Source organism: Colias philodice, chromosome 16 (genome assembly GCF_061535455.1).
Source record: "Colias philodice isolate Cphi_HAF_F1 chromosome 16, ilColPhil1 Martin Lab GWU primary, whole genome shotgun sequence".
Lineage (NCBI taxonomy): Eukaryota > Metazoa > Arthropoda > Insecta > Lepidoptera > Pieridae > Colias > Colias philodice.
Genome location: NC_143101.1, coordinates 7,977,786 through 7,991,962, shown reverse-complemented (window position 1 = coordinate 7,991,962; position 14,177 = coordinate 7,977,786). Strand labels below are relative to the sequence as shown.

General features: G+C 31.8%; 2 protein-coding genes across 2 annotated transcripts in view; one reads left to right on the top strand and one right to left on the bottom strand.

Moving 5' to 3' along the window:
- Window positions 1-14,177, top strand: part of LOC149481821 (uncharacterized) — a 118,346-nt gene that overhangs the window by 90,096 nt on the left and 14,073 nt on the right. The window lies entirely within an intron of this gene.
- On the bottom strand, window positions 6,154-12,438 carry LOC149481822 (uncharacterized). The gene is made up of 8 exons (XM_089704925.1): window positions 12,283-12,438; window positions 11,611-11,799; window positions 10,887-11,002; window positions 10,091-10,189; window positions 9,554-9,640; window positions 9,296-9,404; window positions 8,348-8,505; window positions 6,154-6,348 (listed from the first exon to the last, which is right to left on the bottom strand). The coding sequence occupies exons 1-8, from the start codon at window positions 12,431-12,433 to the stop codon at window positions 6,178-6,180; spliced, it is 1,080 nt and encodes a 359-aa protein (XP_089561051.1). The 5' UTR covers window positions 12,434-12,438; the 3' UTR covers window positions 6,154-6,177.

The following is a 14,177-nucleotide window of genomic DNA, read 5'->3' as shown; positions in this document are numbered from 1 at the left end:
AGTAATCAAACCATGTTATCCATACACATATATTAATCCTTATCCCATTAAATGATGTTTTATTATAGACTGTTTCAATACCAGCAAAATACTTTTTAAATGAAAAGAATTGGATATTCCATTCAAAAGATATAACGAATTTTTAAAAGTGTCAATCTACAGAAAATAGTAGGTATACTGTTCGAGCAGGCCGTAGTGCGGGGGTCACGGAGGAATTCTACCAATATGCGTCTTGACGGAACACAGTGGGGTTTTGGTCAGGAGGCCGTGGGTATCTATGAAACATTTCCCCACTAAAAAAAAAAAGGCCGTAGTGCGGGACCCCGTCCCGCTAAAGGTGATTTTCATGTGATTAAAAATTAAACCTATAGTCCGACCTATAGTAGACTTTTCACTGTAACGACTAACGATATCGCTATCTATGCGGGTGAAATCGCAGGGCATTGCTAGTGGCAAATATAATGAGACAAGAGAACAATAACTTTACTAACCATTAATTACTCATTATATACAGACCTCTCTCTTGAGGTACCATCAATTTAAACTGTCAATTTTATAATAAATCTATCATCATCAAAAGGTTTTCCTTCGACGACGTGAAACCGCAGCGTCTGAATCACGCTTGCTTCATGGATATAAGTAGGTACAAAAGGAAACCATAAAATATCGAAAAAAATATCTTGAAACATCGAAATTTTAGTGCTAACTTTTACTTATGGACCCATAGTTTCGTGTGTACTCCCCTGGAAATTAAAGTTGAAAATTGCAATGCTTTTATTATTATTTATTCTGTTCTGAGAAAGTTTCCAGGAACTTACAAAGATATGTGATGGGATAGTAAGATTTTTCTTTCATAGGTGAAAAGCAATGTTAATATAAGTACTACAAAGAAATAATGCATTTAATAACAAACATGGAACATAATTTTCAGTGAACAAACCTTGACATTCTCAAAAGTAAGGAAAATTTATATAGATAAGATCTTTGTTTTTGTATAATGTTGTATTCAATCATTTAATTGCATCATACTGCACTTAATGAGATTAAATTGTAAAGGAACCTTGAGAATATGACTCTTTCCTATACCTTTAGTCTTGTTAGCATAACAATAGTAGAGTACCCAATGCCTCCCATAATTCAAGAAAGTTTTTGAAATACTTATATTTCAATAACAACTGAAGGTGGCATTTTCGTTCCCAGTGCTTCATATACTGCCGAAACTGTGCGATCTTTGTATGCTGGTGACAATCTTTCATACTCTGCCTGCTGCGATTGTATTTGCGCTCGTACAATAATAATACAAGCACATTACGAGTTAATCGTAATTTACCAGTTACCTACCTGTTTTAATTAAGGTGGCAAAACAACACATACATACAAAAAAGGACAAAAAAAACTTTGATGATCTTTTCTTAGCAACCGAATAACTCAATGCGTAAAATAGAGGCTTATATTAAACGTAAGAAGCCAATCTGTACAATTCCAATATTAAATTGATAACTCCAGGCAGCAACTCAGTAATTTCAATGGAAAATCCAGGTATCCTTGCCATTTATACTGATTGGGGAAGAGTGTTTGTTTGTCTTTTACGTAGCAACACAGCGATTTTAAATATTTGATGGTTTTATCTGAAATAGTCTGGAGATTTGTCATTTGTAGGTAACACAGACTCACTTTCACCACATTAAAATATCTCAATCCCTATGGGAATATCCATTCAATCACTACGATTCCGATACATGACAATTACTGTTTATTTTCTTTGAACACGCGAGCCGTGAGCGGAACCTAGTTGAATTATACAGGGTGTCCCGTAAGTAGTGGACCAACAGGTTATGGGGGGTAGAGAGACTTATTATCTAACAAAAATACTAAAAATTATTGTCCTAGACCATACATTTTTTTACACCAGCTTTGTTTAAACTTCAGTCAAAAGTTCATATTTAGCTTATGTGGATGATATTTTTATCAAATTTTGAAAATAAAACATACGTCAAACACTTTATCTTAGATCATTAAAATGATCTAAGCACTTTATGGTCTAGGACAATAAATTTTAGTATTTTTGTTAGTTATTAAGTCTATCTTTTTTCTCTCTTGTTTTACTTACGGGACACCCTGTATAAGCATTTGTTTTTGTTGAGTTATAAAGTATTATTTTACGACAAAACAAAGTAAAACATTTTTAAGCGAAATACAAGGTCCAGAGCTAATAATTAAATGCATGCATGCAAAATAATGAGCTTCTCTGAAGCTTGTTTCCTGACCTATACGTGAACCGCAGATTATAAATTATAATATACGTAGATGATACGTAGAAATATTTACTCTGTTATCTTAAAATTCAACCTGTTTGCCTGTTTTCGGCTTTTTTTTAATTAATTTTATGCATAATATATCGCAGGTTGAAGTGCAGTTTCTTGGAATTATATTAAGAAGATTCTTTTAACTATGTTTGAATTATGTATGAATTCTAATTAGAACTTAGTGATTACTTAAATTTTATTGTCAATTACAATAAAATAAGAAACCAGCAGTTATTAGTTATATTTGGTTAAACAAAAACTTTATCCTGCAGATGCGGTTTTTGGAAATAGAGAACATTATTACCTACGTTAGAAACATTGTTGTTTTTCGCATTAATGTAAATATAATGTAACTAGATTTCCGCCCGCGGCTTCGCCCGCGTTTTCAAAGGAAAACCCGCATAGTTCCCGTTCCCGTGGGATTTCCGGGATAAAACCTATCCTATGTGTTAATCCAAGTTACCCTCTATATGTGTGCTAAATTTCATTGTAATCGGTTCAGTAGTTTTTACGTGAAAGAGTAACAAACATCCATACATCCATACATCCATACATCCATACATCCATACATCCATACATCCATACATCCTTACAAACTTTCGCCTTTATAATAGTATTAAGATTAAGATTAAGATTTAAATAAAATTATGATAAAGGTAATCATTGGTAAGATAAACCTCGATGTTTATCTCTACAGCTCTTTTGTTTTGAGAGAAAAGTTGAATCCCTTGGCGACTTGAAAAATAATGTCCTTTCGTGAGTTGCTCTGAATAGAGAGAACAAGTAAGACCTTGGGTTGTTTATTTATTTGCAACGTCTATTTTTCTAGCCAATTCTGGTTTTCAGTCATAGATTAGGATAAATCAGATGCGCTAAAGATTTTCGATAAAGTAAAAATTACTTTAATTTGTTTCAAGTGATTTTTACTTTAAAACCTTGGCTGAAGGTGATAAGTTTAAAGTTTCTATCTTATTTTCTCAATATGTTCATAATTATAAGGCTTAAGAATAATATTTTATGTAGAGGTGCTTCAACGTATTTTCTTATATATTTTTTTGAAGACAACACTAATGATATGTGATAATAATAGGGTTGCCATTTTTAATATTTGTGTTCGAATAGAAGTTAAAAGATATATTTTTGCAATGAAAACGATGTGTTAATTCACAGTAAAATATTGTGATAGTGATTAAACAATGTCCAATATTTGTTTTTCAATCACAACCCTTAAAAAGTTCTACTACTTTAAATACCTACTAAATGACTCTATGTAAAGTTCACACAGGTATCAAGGTAAAAACATATTATTATAAGAATAACAGCGGGTGTTTATTTATTACTTTCTTAATTCCAATATTGGCAACCCTAATCTGTTCTGTACATTCCCAGTAAAAACTTAAATGCATTCTTGATAGTGAACTTAAGTTACCAAGGACGTAATAATGTCGATCTGCAAGTACCCTCGCAGGCATGCAACTAGTTACAGTTGAACTATTATTAGATTCTAGCTATAAAGTTAGCTCTATATAGCTTTGTATATGAATAAATGAAAAGGTTGTTGAACTGGGAATAGGGTTGGTCCTATATGAGTTTTACTCGATATGACTCTTAAACTATAAAGGTATATTTATTTATTTATTTATTTATTTATTTATTTATATAGGTATATTAACGAAGTAGTAGTAGTATGTAAATTTCTTACAAATGGCATTATATTTTTCGTTCCAATGAATTATTATTTTCTTTACCATTCATGTGAATATAATAATTACAATATAACTAATTAATATTCATTACCTCGTATACATTATGATTGCATGTTATATCCAGTTACAGTAACTTTATATGCCAAATCAATACTTTACGAGGTGTGTGCAAATAAAACCATATTGAAAATTGCGTGTAAAATTATTACAGATGTAGAGTCTTGTCTTCGTAAATTTGCCTGAACATCGTAAAGACATCAGCTTTTAATTTGGCAACACTTTATCTCATTCATATGCTTTAATTTATTACTTTATTAAACAAATATGAACTTTAAGGAACTTTCATTTTATATCATATGTCGAATGAATATAGTATTTAAGGAACAAATATGTATAACCAAATATTGTATTATATTATATTTTATGGATTATAAATATGTATTTTTATTATAATGAGAGAAAAACTATAATAACAATAACAAGGAGAATAAGTAGAGATTTATTAATATGTTCATGAAAAAGACAATTTTTAATAACTCATTTACGTTTCCCAGGTAACTACGAAATCATGAATACTTAGATTAATAATTTTATCCTGAAAAAATTTATTTATTTCTGTAACTACGAGTATATCTTATCAGTTATCACTCTTATTATCACTTATTCTTAAATATAAAATTGTAATTGTATCTTTTGAAAATAAATCAGAATTGGCAGCAATTATTTAAATTGCAAAAGGACATGGGTTAAAAATAAGCATTAAACTAAACGTCATCATAATGAATCGATCTAGAAGATCACGGTGATCCCGAATATGGAATCACCACAAGACTTATGTTAAAACATACATACATGAATCGATTTGTAATGTTAATAATTCACATGGTAATTTTTTTAATCGGGCATTTTTATTTGACTCGGTAGCTACATTACGAGGTGAAGACGATTTATTCAGTAAGTACGTAATATTTCGATAAATATTTACTTAAACGAAGTGAGAATTATAAATTGACGGAGTTTTCAAATAAATTAAGGTATACCGCCTACTGGGCTCAAGGTATAACTATTTCACAATCGATTTTATGTAACATTTTTTACGTTGATGCTTTCTTTAACGAGGTGTGACTTGTTATACCAATGTAGAGTGTTTTTGTTTAGTTTAATTTTAATCAATTGTTTTCAAAATATCAAAACCTTAAACCTTTACCAATACAAAAGATATAATACTATTCTACAATACCTTTAGAGCAGTTAGGCGATCCAATAAAATTAAAACTATCATGCTATACTAACGATTTACATGACTAATGATACGTAAATTATAATATTATTTTATTTAAATATTTGCATATGTATTCATTTGCGGTCATTAGCTTTTACATTATTTTTTTGTTTGCATAACTGTCGCAGTAAACTTATATTATTATACAGTGAAATAAAAAATACATAATTTTAAATGTTCATTAGCCTCATTTAAAACTTTCTTTGAAAGAGATAAAGTTAGATGTCACTCACGTAACAAGCTCATGTCATTTATTCAATTACGTGACTCTCAAATCTGAGTACCAATGTGAAAACTTTCCCAGTCTTATCTATACAGGTAACTAGCCACTAGGCACTTAATTTTAGTTAGTTACCTAAAATGCAATTATTTTTTAACTAAAATATTAATGTCTATCAAAATATGCCTCTGCAAATAATTAATATACCTCTGCTCCACATTAGTCTCTGACTGGTATATAACATTTAAGTATTTAAAAGATATTAATTTCGCATAATATGGATATATATATATATATTTACATGGATAATTTCAATAATTTTGATTAATAATAGATTGATGATTTATAGGTATCATTTCTGAAACACGTTATTTTATTTCCTAATCGATATTCTCAAGACGAAGGATTGTTTTTTACTTAATAAATATTTGTTTCTGTGATTTCAGTCTCCTCCAATAGAAGATGCTATTTGTGCAAGTGTTAGGTTGTTAGGAATAGCTCTGAATAAGTCTGCTTAAGAAAAAATATGTACAGTAGTAACTAATGTATCTACAGCGTATAAAATCATCGCGCATGTCTACCATCAAAATAAAACAAATATAAATTTCAACAAATTTATTAAAAATATTCAATATTCACAGCTCCTATCTTATTTAAATCATCTTACAGATTACTAGATACAACTTTAATGGGTTTAACGCCGATTCTTTCCGCCATTTTATTATACGAATCAATTTGTCCCTGCGGGTATGATATGGAGCCATTCGCTCGCGTCAATTTTTCGTTCTTCTTTTCTTTGTCTCCTGGAGCCAGGACTGGGAGCGAGGGGTCGATCTGAAATAAAAACAAATGTTAGTAAAATATATAATAAAAATGTAAATTTATTTTGTAATTTAATAGGTCCGATTAAAAATGCGTTCACGGATAAAATCATGAATGCGACTCTATCAATAGAGCACTGGGAAAGAAATTTTATAATTTTTTTGGTTGAACAAAAGTCAGTTTAATTGTGTATCTTGAACACAATTAAACTGACTTACTTATTTGTTCGAAACGAAGACTCGTGTATACGTACATGCGTTATTTGTACATTTTCGTTTTAGTTTATAAGTTCTATAATTTTGAGCATTTGACATTTCACAGCTTCGCAACTCATCCTCGCATGACACATTTTCCTCGAACAGCTTTGGTGGAAAAGCACCCTTAAACTTTAAATAAATATACATTTTCATGTTTCTTAATAGTTTATTATTTATATGAATACAAGATAAAGTGTAGAACCTTTGGTTTCGAATAATTAAATATAGTACAAGTTACAACAAAGTTTGTTGCAATACTTCCTTGAATTTTATAGCTATTCAATATGTGAATGTGCATAATGTATTAAAATAATTTACTCATTTATTATTAAACCTTCGATCAAGTTTCCCTTGGCCCATAAACGAGATGCAAACTTTAGGTTTTTTATGCCTACCTACTTATTTAAATTTTGATAATTCATTTATGAATTTCGTTTTAAATTATAATGATCGGAAAAATTAATGCCGTTAATGAATGATCTTTTATTTGCGTACAAAGTTTTATAACATTAGAATGAATATTAGCTACTTGTACCAAAGTTATATGAAACTTGTATATAAAACACAGTGTAGGGGTCTATGTTCCTACGTTGATACGATACGATACAGTGAAGCCATAGGAAATTTAAAAGAGAAATGAACAGAATTTAAACTCTCAATTGGTCACTAAACCCAATTGCAACCTCACTCGCTGTTTTGGAGAGAATATTGTTGCAAACTACGAAATAACTTTGATTTTTGTTATCACGAGAAAGCATCCTAACCTCACCCAACTAAAATATAATGAAAATATGTATATTGTCTATGTGTACAATTATGGAAAAAGATGGCGCATTTCAATGTCTTTAACCCTAGGTCACGACTCACGATCCATCACGGACCTTAAGAAACAGTTATTCTTTGAGGACCTGTGCCAAAAGAAAGTTGGCAGCAGCATGTCATTTGTGGTTAATCCCAACCAATGGTTAACAAGTTATGAATAATTCAATTGTTTTCTAACCATTGACAACTCTTTGTTGTAGACATCAATATGTATCACGTATTTGAATATGACGGTATTGAATGGCAGTGCAATGTGTGTTATTCGGTTATTTAGTACTAGTCGATCGTCCCGGCGTTACTTACGTTGACCCGGAATAAAAAATATACACCTATAATGGGACCCAGGAATAGTGTTAGTTTGAGACGGCGAACTAGTTTGGTAAACTTAAACATTTATTTATTCAATTATACTTTTTCTAGAAGCACTTTTGAATCGTCATAAAAAAATATATAAACAATATACCCTAGATGCCATTGTAAGTTACAGTATGCAAACCAATTATGATTAAGTTTCATAGGCCTTCTTCACAATGGGCAGCGTTGGGCGAGTAGAGGCAATCACGATAGTGTAGAGGGCTGTGGTAGAGGGCGTAAATGTCTATGATCTGCCATTAAGTGTTTATTCATAATAGCCGTAATGGTGGCAAACATCGACGATCATTTGTTGGGCCAACGCTGCCCATTGTGAAGAAGCCCCATCAGGCATCATATATTATAACTAGCTGTGCCCTGCGGTTTCACCCGCATTGCTCAGCTCTTAGCGTAATGATATATAGCCTATAGCCTTTCTCGATAAATGGGCTAACTAACACCGAATGAATTTTGGAAATCGGACCAGTAGTTCCTGAGATTAGCGCGGTCAAACAAACAAAGAAACAAACTCTTCAGCTGCATAATATTAAGTATAGATTTCAAGTACTCCAAATACTCACAGGTTCCAAGCTCCTATAATGTTCAAGACAATCCTTTATCCTCTCCGCAAATCCTGGCGCGAATCGTTCCGGGTCTACAACGACAAAACATTGGCCCAAGTTGGGAGGGTCCACTTGGGTGTATGACCATGATGGTACATTGTGGGAGGAATTGGAACCTGGGAAAGAAAGAGATATTGATATTTAGTGTTTTATAGAACCTGGGAAAGAGAGAGATAGATATATATGTATTGATATTTAGTTTTTTATGGCATTCAAATGCTTTATATCTTATCTTAATATATATAAATCTCGTATCACAATGTTTGTCCTCAATGGACTCCTAAGACCTAAACCACTTAACCGATTATAATAAAATTCGCACACCATGTGCAGTTCGATCCAACTTGAGAGATAGGATAGGTTTTATCCCGGAAATCCCACGGGAAAGGGAACTATGCGGGGTTTTCTCTGAAAACGCGGGCGAAGCCGCGGGCGGAAAGTTAGTAAATTTATAAAGTAGAGAAAAATTTTGCACCGGAACAAACGGGTTCGAACGCCACCGTGTGATAGAATTTTTTCTATTCTTTAAAAATTTAGATACAGATATTTTCAACTGACTTCAAAATATGGAAGTTCTCCATTCGACTGGGTTTGTTTTGGATTCATAGCTTCTTGATATGTTCTCTTTACTCTTTAGCTTATGACGTGTAAGTTGCAATGACAATGAATGAGTTTACATCAAAGCATATGAAATAGAATTACCTGGGAAATTATTAGGAAACGGAGCCACGCAAATAATGCTGGTTTTATGGATATTATGATTATAGTAAACATATGCTATTTTAAAAACGGCCTACTTGACTGAAGCATTGAATAAAGACTAGTATGAGAGTATTTGTGTACTTTTACTATAATACCGTATCAACATTATCATTTATAAATATTTTATGTTTAAAAAGCACTTACCAGATAGCCCACTGCAAAATACTTCAACCATTGTACTAAGAGCATATCCTTTGTATCCGCTAGTTTTCTCTTGACCGCCTAACGGCATAAGACGACCAGATTCGAACGCCTGCAATAATTTTAAGAGCAAAGTTGTTTATATGGTTATTTACATAAATAATGAGTTCTATTAAAAGTGAAATTTTAGATCAAATTACAAATTTAAATCATGGCAAAAAGTAATAATAAAAATATTCTTCACAGGTCCTATGGTCATACCTCTTGAGGATCCGTTGTTGGTTTGGAATCGGAACCAAGAGCCCAACCTTCTGGAATCTTCTCTCCTTTTCTTAGTTGCATTTCGACCTAAATCCAATTTAATATTCATATTATTAGCATACACACATTGTAATAGTATTATGAATTTTTATTAATTTATCGAATCTACCCTCAGAAGTACTTATAATTTTATATATTTTCAAATAAATAAATGGTGAATTTTATCTTAGATATTAACGAGTAGTAAGTCAGCGTATATTATTATTATTTACTAGCGGTCCGCCCCGGCTTCGCCCGTGGTACATATTTACGTTTTCTCTACATAAAAACCATCCTCGTACTTCAAGGAATATAATAAAAAAAGAATTATCGAAATCGGTTCAGCCGTTCTCGAGTTATGCGCTTACCAACACATTTTGCGATTCATTTTTATATATAAGAAGATTGTAATTTAAGTTTCTGATAAATATCATTGTTTTTCAAGTTTCGAACAAGAATCTTATAGTATATAAAAACCTATAGGTATTTTTATCTGACCTTGCCCATAGCCGCCGCCGTAGTCGCCATGTCAACAACTAGCGAATCTCCGCCTGATGCTGGGGCTGCCATTGCTATGGGATTGGTTCCATTTGCGCTCTGAATATAATAAAACGTGTGAAGTTATTGCAAAAAAAATTACAAAAAGTGAAATAAAATTTTAGGTAAATAACTGTGTGTAAGAACGTCTTATATAGAAGACAAAGTTAAATTCAAAACTCAAACTCAAATATTTATTTATTTAATGAGACTCCTTCTTAAAGAACTTCAAGCGTAGAGTGAACAGGTACCTACCTTCTAGGGAAGCGCGTTCCATCTTAGACCACATCTCAGCTTAACATCAGGCGAGATTGTGGTCAAGCGATTCCCTATTACCAATAAAAAAAAAAGACGGGTTGCACTCCGGGAGTGCCGGCAGAAGTGAAAACTTGATTATTAACGTTCAGCATGTTTGATATTTTGGAATGTTATCCGTCTTACGCATGGAATATAAGGGCTAAAAAAAAATCCGTCTTACGCTTTTTCGATCAGGCCACTTGTCCTGACGCGAGTTTAAGATTTTATACCCAACGCCGCTAAAGAAGTTTTCACTTCAAAAACTTTTGAATCGTCATAACATATTTTTAACATTTACCACCGGATTCGGAAAGCAGTGTCTATGGAGATAAAGACGTTACATCTATCCTTTTAAATACTTACCAATTTACTATTGTATTTTAATAACAGTATGTTAAGTTTTATGTAAAAACATATTACAAAATTTATTAACCAATATAAATAAAAAGCATTTACTCACATTTTTAGCTCGTGTTGGTGTCATGATGGGTGCAGAGTTCGTATATGCCATACCAATAAGACCTTCACGTTGGGCTTTCAGCGCCCAATACCCAGCCATACCGAAGTGATTGCATCCTGTTAAAATTATGAATAAGTAGTAAAAATATAACCTAATTGAACATAAACAGTAATATTATTTATTACGTTAATCTTTACTCAGAAATTCAATTATCGAAATAGGTAATATGTATATAAAAAGTCACCAGAACAAGCCCAGAAGTAACGATTTGTAAATGTAGAGCAGCTGAACTCATTAATATTTTGATATTAATATAGTGATATCTATACTATTTCCCTTCCATTCTCTTTTTATTATTTATCGCTGTTTCCAGAAACGACGTACTTTCTTCTCATTAAAATTTCGTTGAACCTTTTTTATGGTTTTATAACATTGAAATGAAATACTTAAAACTATTATTTAAAAACACTACTAATATTATAAATATTAAATGCGAAAGTTTGTGAGGATGTGTGTGTTTGTTACTCTTTCACGCAAATTCTACTGAACCGATTACAATGAAATTTAGCAAATATATAGAGGGTAATAACTTGGATTAACACAAAGAATAGGTTTTATCCCGGAAATCCAACAGGAACAGGAACTATGCGGGTTTTCCTTTGAAAACGCGGGCGAAGCCGCGGGCGGAAATCTAGTATACAATATAACAATATCAAGGTCTTACGTTTCGCTGAGACCCATCCGACGCCGCATTCCTTCGCTTTCTTCATAGCGAGGTCCATACAAAAGTTCCCCACGGTAGCCCCTAACGCATCCACCCCGTCGACCCAGGCGGTCGCTGCAGATTCCTTCAGTATTACGGGCTTAGCGCTCGGCTTGCAACCACCGATCTTCATATCGTTTATGTATAGTTCTGAAATAAAATATATTAGTACTGAAAATAAGAAGAAACATATTTTGTAATTTTTATTGTTATTGATACACGGAACCTGTAATTAATTAAAATATTAAATTAAATCACTTCCTCGTCAACAATCCTTCTTACTTTTTTTCGTCAATGAAATCACCGTAATATGATAATATAATTTCTACTTTCATATAAATACTTATCGCTATCATCTTCAGATACCTACGTAATTACTCATTTAGTTAAATATTGTAAGAGAAAATAATTTAACTATGAAACACATAAGTAACTATAGTTACTTCTTGTTAATTATTAATTGTATTCTGCCACAATCCACTAATAAAAAAAAACAAAAATAGTGAAATGAAACTATTGATGATTCAGAAAATGAAGACTCTACATTCGACAATCTATATAAATCAACAAAATTCATTCTATATACAACACCTCCGCACTAACAATACTATACGAAACAAGTCTATTCCTTACCCAATCTATTAAGCCCATGGCTGAAATGTCCCACAATATCAGCATGTAACAGCAGATCAGTCTGCGCCTTTGCCTCCGACACGGGAGCTCCTGCAGCCACCAGACTGTCTTCCATGAACCTCTTAATCTCCTCAATACGAACCGACGGCATGATGACTGATCACTGACAGCAATTTAATCACAACCTTATTTATAAACCATTGTAACTAGATAACATTATTGTTTGGGTTCATTATGTAAATGTTTGATTTGTCTAATTTGTTTTTCAGTGGCAAATGTGGTTTGCATTATTGCATACTGGTTTTGACTAATTACTGTTATCTGATTGGTTACTTATAGTATTGAAGTGAATTTCGTAGTAAATTTAAGTACATTTTTATGAACAATTTTTTCATTTCACTGAATGAAATTATTTTTAACTATTAAATTAAGATAAAACTATTGTCTCCTTTTTAAAAACCAAACAAATGAACTTTAAAACATGTGATTAAAATATAATTTACTGAAATGAATCCCCAAAAATGTACAGCCGAATTCGAACGAAATGTTTTTTTGCCAAGTGCAATTACTAGTGACCTTTACAATCGCGAGATTCGTTTCCTTATCTCGAACTATTCTCGTGAAATTGAGATTACCTCAAATTAGTTCCAAAAAAATAATTAAGTTTGTTCACCGAAATCACTGAGACACTGAACACATCCGCACAACGAGATGAAGTGTAAATTACTAAATATTATGATTTGCGATAATGTTACCAAAACAATCGAGATAATTTATTTCGTAATAGCACAGACTAATAATAATATACTACGTATGTAATAGTAATAAAATGGCTTAATTTAACGATTTACAATGTGCCACTGTTTATCTTACTACCCAATTTTTTTTAAAGATTGTCATTTTACAAAAAATTCATGTGTATAAAAAATTCTAACATTTATTATTGGAAATGCCAAAAAAGATTTTTATAATTTTCTCTCTGGTGTAGTCAGGTAAATAACGAGACAATCTCAACCGAAACAACATAATATATGTCGATCTCAATTATTTAACTTTTAATAATACTTAATATTGTTTTAAATACCTAAGTAAAAAAATGTATATTTGGGATTAAATATGTCCGGTTAAAATGGGTCAAAATCATAGAAATCTAAATAACAAGACACATAGAAGTGCTATAATGTCATAATTCGTATGAAAACCGCTGTCGCCAAAATCAACACATTCAAACCGAAAGCTAAACAGTACACACAAGTAAACTATGCCTTTTATTGGACAGCTTGATTTTAGTGAAAACTAACTTATTTATTAAATTAAGCTTTTGAATATGTATCCTAACGCACGAATTTACGGTTTATTTTAGAATAACATCCCTAAGTATATGAGACTTTTTGCTCCAATACGAACAAACGTGATAATAAGAATGGTCGACTGTGTCATTCATTGTTATTTCGATTACTATGGTGACACTCGTAATACTTGTAAATATATTCTATAATTTTAAGGAAAAACGGCATTATTTCTAAAAAAATATATTTTCCGATGAAATATTATTCCTTTATAAGTATAATTACAACTTGTGGAAGAATTTCCGCAATGGGAATTGCTGAAACACACCATGTATACACTCATACGTCTCCAGAGCAACTGAACAGTGACGAATGCACTGGTGATGTGCAAAACACCTGAGTGGCGACAAGGTCACGCACGCTTACGACTTCTAGTGTCTTGTTATTTAGATTTCTATGGTCAAAATCGAGTCTAGAACGCAATGTAAAACACTACACTTTAGTATTATTTATATCAGAAACGGTTTGTGTAGTTTTCACGAATATATCGTAGTTTCTTCACAATTTTTCATTAAATATAGTTTTTATCATACATATTTAAATCAT